This window comes from Micropterus dolomieu, linkage group LG22, assembly GCF_021292245.1.
Source record: "Micropterus dolomieu isolate WLL.071019.BEF.003 ecotype Adirondacks linkage group LG22, ASM2129224v1, whole genome shotgun sequence".
In the NCBI taxonomy this organism is placed as follows: Eukaryota; Metazoa; Chordata; class Actinopteri; order Centrarchiformes; family Centrarchidae; genus Micropterus; species Micropterus dolomieu.
In genome coordinates this window covers 32,451,646-32,457,059 of record NC_060171.1, presented here as the reverse complement: position 1 = coordinate 32,457,059, position 5,414 = coordinate 32,451,646, and the positions used below count along the sequence as shown (strand labels likewise).

Here is a 5,414-nt window from a genome sequence, read left to right as displayed (position 1 = left end):
CTGACTTAAACCCAATTGAGCATCTCTGGAGAGACCTGAAAATGGCTGTCCACCAACGTTCACCATCCAACCTGACAGAACTGGAGAGGATCTGCAAGGAGGAATGGCAGAGGATACCCAAATCCAGATGTGAAAAACTTGTTGCATCTTTCCCAAAACGACTCATGGCTGTATTAGATCAAAAGGGTGCTTCTACTAAATACTGAGCAAAGGGTCTGAATACTTATGACCATGTGATATTTCAGTTTTTCTTTTTTAATAAATTTGCAAAGATTTGTACATTTCTGTTTTTTTCTGTCAAGATGGGGTGCTGATTTTACATTACTGAGAAATAAAATGAACTTTTTTGATTTTTGGAAAATGGCTGCAATGAAACAAAGAGTGAAAAATTTAAAGGGGTCTGAATACTTTCCGTACCCACTGTATGTCAGATGTGTTGATCTCGCGCACACATATATAGTATATAAGAAGAGGGTCAAGAGTTTTCATTTTTTAAATCTATATTATTTGAGTTTATAATATTCATTAATGCATTTTAAAACTTGTTTTTTGAGATAACATATTTTATATGTATCCCCTGATGATGAATTGTTTTGATCAGCAAAGAAGGCACAATTAGCTAATGTGACATCAACAGTTAAAAGACAAGCACCTTCATTTTGTGACTATAGGAGCAGGGGAAGCCTTTCTCTCCTTTTGAAGACAGAAAGCAATGAGGAAAATAGAATGAGGGATGACATGAATTCATTGAATCCTGCATTTGGAGTGATGCATTTGAAACGGATTATTTTTATTTCTGCATGCATTTAAGGTTATGTAAGAGAAGGGATGTTCATTTATTTTGTTTATTATTTATTTTGCAAAGTGTGGCCTACTATATTCGGCCTTTATGCGTTGGAAGTTAATGAAATGTTTATGATAATACTGGTGCGATGACTATATTTGCACCGTTCACTCTAGGCCAAGTTTTTTCTCGCTTCTCTTACATGTATCTCCCGATCCTATCTCATCTCATCGATCCTATCATATGAGTTCCTGGCTCTCTACTGCACCTTGTCCCATTCATACATTTGCCTTTTCGCTCATTTTCTTTGTTGATTGTTTTGCATGCTCGACAACCACCCCAGCTTCACCTTCCTGCAGAGTGCTCTGCCAGGATCTGCTGCAGCCTTGGACCATGTGAACTATAGAGTTTCAGGGTGTGTCAAAATATTTTCCCATGTCGTTTTAGACTGCTCTACTTGAATTCGTATTGGTGCAAAAACAAGAGTGAGATAACTGGTGGATAGGAGAAAGACAGTGAGTCTGTGTCCTCTCACATTGTAAATGTTGAACAGTCCTCGGTGAGGCAGGGGTGTCTTCTGCTGCAGCCTCAGGTCTCCGCTGATGAACAGCTTAGCTCCGGGGACAGAAGAAGAGTGCTGCACATAGGCCAGGCTCTGCATCACTACTGTGGACATCCGCTGGAAAAACACAAAGAAATGCACACAGGAAAGGATGTGTGGCTCATTCAGTGTAATAGCAACAGTATCAGTTGGCTATATTCTAAAGCCATCTAACCAAACTGACTGATAATATGACCATACACATGCAGTAATTATTCTTGTAGCAGGTAGACTGAAAGAGATAATGGTACTTGCTCCAGGGGCAAAACAGCACACTATACTTATGAATATGTGATATTGTGCCACGAGATCTTGCGAGATTAAAACAATATTTCCTATTAGGGGAAAACCTGTCTGGCGAGATTCACACAATGGACACTTTTCACACACTGTCACATCAATTTTCTCACACACTGAAAAACAAATGAGTAACTGATAACGTCAACTCGCTTTGCAAGTCATCTTCACCCAGCTGAAGTGACACCCGCATACACCGAGATAAGGGACCCAGAGTTTTTCTACATATACGTAAAAACCTGAGCGCAAACTTGTTCTGTTTGGGACTGTGAGCTGCACTTTATTGGAGGCGTTTAAGTTAATATTTGTGTGGATTTGTGGTGAGATTGCGGCCTGATCACATGTGTTTCGTAGAGCTGACCCCAAATAGTCGAAGATTCGATGCTGCGATGGGTGGAGCCTGATTCGACTGTCAATGTCACAGTCGAAGCTTCACAGCAAAACAAGGATCATGCCATATTAGCGATATGGGGGTGCTCAACGTTTTAGAACTACCAGTTTCCTCCCAATAAGTTAATATACAGCCTATTACAATATACATTTCAACGTTTAATGCTGTAAATAAACATGTAAAAGGAAAAAAACTTTCACTAAATGTTTTTAAAGTGGTTGAATAAATCCAACCCTGGGTCGTCAGTGCGCATGTGTAGGCGTAGCGTTTATACAGTCTATGGTGTAGCCTAGTGGCAGAAGAAGAACACTTGCTGAAGAGACCGAGCCCCAGCTTCACTGGTGTTGTGCCAGTGTGGAGTTGTCCGCACCTCGCGGGACTTTCAGATAATCTATCACCATCGAAGGATCACAAAAAGAATATAATATCGTTTCTTGAAATAGACACGCTAGGAACAGCATGGCATGCAAGCAAAACTCTGCACAAGACCGGTGAATGACAGGCGAGAGAGAGAAAGGGCCTTCAAAAAGCCTCAGTTTAGCTGGAAATTTACAGTGTAAGTTGAATGAATAGCAATCGCCATGCACAAAAATTCACATGATTCGACTATAGGCAGGACTTGACAATTCTGAGTCGACTATGTAAATCCTTAGTAGGGACAGCCCTAGTTTTCAGTTAATTTAGCTTTCCACCTCCTTGTCTCATCCAGTAAAGTCCCAAATGGGGTTCTGTGTCTGTCATACGGTCTGAAGGGCCTATTACCATATCAGCAGAGCAATAACGTAATGCACAGCAGAGTATAGGGTTGGCTGACTTAAAAAATATTATGAATTCTGCTTAAATGATGACATTAGTCTCATAATATTAAGAATTATTTCTGGACAGGTCAGAGAACACAGATGTGTAAGAGAGATTATGAATGTGCAGAAAGTTTTGTACATGAGCAGAAAACTTGCTGAAACAAGCACCTGAATTTTGTATTTCCCTCTACATAAATAAAAACATTTCCACCAATAAATTGATACAGAAAAGGCAGATATTGGTCCAAAAAATTCACCAGAACACAGGAAATTAAGTGTTTCAAATTTCTCAAAATTTTCATAATTTTCATAACTTAGTATTGAAAATACTAAAATCGAAAATCTCGTCTGGTCTCACCACACCCAAAGTACATTGGCTGTTCATAAAAAAAACTGTCTAGGAGCCAGTGCTATATACCTCCAGTAAAATACATGAGAATAATACAGGTGCTGGTCATAAAATTAGAATATCATCAAAAAGTTAATTTATTTCAGTAATTCCATTCAAAAAGTGAAACTTGTATAATGTAAACATTCATTCCACACAGACTGATATATTTCAAGTGTTCATTCCTTTTAATTTTGATGATTATAACTGACAACTAATGAAAACCCCAAAATCAGTATCTCAGAAAATTAGAATATTGTGAAAAGGTTCAAAATTGAAGACACCTGGTGCCACACTCTAATCAGCTAATTAACTCAAAACACCTGCAAAGGCCTTTAAATGGTCTCTCAGTCTAGTTCTGTAGGCTACACAATCCTGGGGAAGACTGCTGACTTGACAGCTGTCCAAAAGACGACCATTGACACCTTGCACAAGGAGGGCAAGACACAAAAAGGTCATTGCTAAAGAGGCTGGCTGTTCACAGAGCTCTGTGTCCAAGCACATTAATAGAGAGGCGAAGGGAAGGAAAAGATGTGGCTTCAACAGAAGGTAGAAACGAAGAGTACAAAGTAATGATTAAAATGACTCAGGAGGGAGCCTCATTCGGCGAGTGGAACCCGCTTCATTTAACAAAAGCTATAAACAAGTTGGTTGGCAATGTGAAAAGTGCGCGAGTAATGAGAAATGGAGCACTGATCAGCAAGGGAAGGCTGTTCGGCTTAACAAAATTGAAGGTAAGCGAGTGCAAGGATCATTGATCACCAATAATACAAAGAAGGTTCGAGGAGTCATTTCGGGAATACCCACAAATATGTCAGTAGAATAAGTCAAGGAAAATGTGGAAGGAGCACGTGTAGCCGAGGCAAAACGCTTGAAAACAACACGTAATGGTGAAAGATGTGACAGCTTGTCTGTGTAACGGGTGTGGTCGGGTGTGTGAAGGATGACTCTTGAGATCACTTCTTTTCCACGATTTATTGGCTCGCACATCTGCAGAACACAATGCACACATCAATTGCCCCCTGGCCTCCTCTTACATTACCTCTGCTTCCTAAACATACAAATACAGCGTTTACTCAAGTGACAAGACGCTGAAAACTCCGACAGGTTACATAGGTAACATGACGCGGCCCGCCTGCCTGGTAAAACTGGCGCTAGAAAGTTAAAATGAAAACACTGATAAAACGTATTTTAACGGTCACACTGATACAAAACTGCTACGTGACATAACCATATTGAAATTGCACAATTTGTGTTTAAAGTTTTAACGTAAATGGTTCAATTTCCAAAGAAAACAATAGATAAACCCAGCAGCACTTTTCTACACAACTTAGCCTCAGCGGTGCAAGACGCAACTGAGGGAGACGAGCACTACGTAAGCTTAGGAGGTACAAAAGGGGTAGTGTGCAGCTAAGGAATGACGGAGTTTACATTTCCACAAGAAAAAATAGCAAAAATAAATAAAAATAACTCAATGAGATAGAATTTGGAAATAAGAATTATTAAAGTGCATTTTTAACTCCGTTACATCTGTTATGATTGTTTTTGATGAGGAAAGTCTACCATCTAAGGTATATATAGGTTATATGTGCTACAATGTCAAACGTTATGTTCCCCCACCTCTGAGGTGCTTTAAGTGTCAAAAATATGGACATGTAGCAGCTGTATTTAAGGGCAAACAAAGGTGTGGAAGATGCAGTGGTGAACATGAGTATGGGAAATGCATAAATGGAGCTAAGCTAAAATGCTGTAACTGTGGAGGAGAACACAACTCGGCCTACAGGGGATGCGAGGCTAGTAAGAGAGCTGTAGAAATACAGAGAATTAAAACATCAGAAGGGATAACATACGCTGAAGCAACCAAGAGAGTAGGTTGGCAACCAGACAGACCAAACAATAAACAAGCTAGTGTAGAATGTAAAAAGTCAAGAACACGTGAGGGATGTGACAAAATCAAGGAAGACACTATGATGGTGGGGAAAAATGAGTTTGTTTTGCTTATGGTTGAAGTGGTAAATTGCTCTGTGCAAACAGAGAAGAAAACAGAAAAAATCAAAATAATAGTTAAAGCAGCAGAAAGTACTTGGGAATCAAGGGGTTAGTGTGGGAGGAGGTTGAGGAACAATTAAGTGGAGGAACAACAAGCTCACAAG

General features: G+C 39.7%; 1 protein-coding gene across 1 annotated transcript in view; it reads right to left on the bottom strand.

Moving 5' to 3' along the window:
* The window catches only part of tmem231 (transmembrane protein 231), a 21,895-nt gene that overhangs the window by 8,885 nt on the left and 7,596 nt on the right, over nucleotides 1-5,414 (bottom strand). The window contains exon 4 of the mRNA XM_046037732.1: nucleotides 1,320-1,463. Coding sequence (XP_045893688.1) covers nucleotides 1,320-1,463 — 144 coding nt within the window. The remainder of the gene's footprint in view (nucleotides 1-1,319; nucleotides 1,464-5,414) is intronic.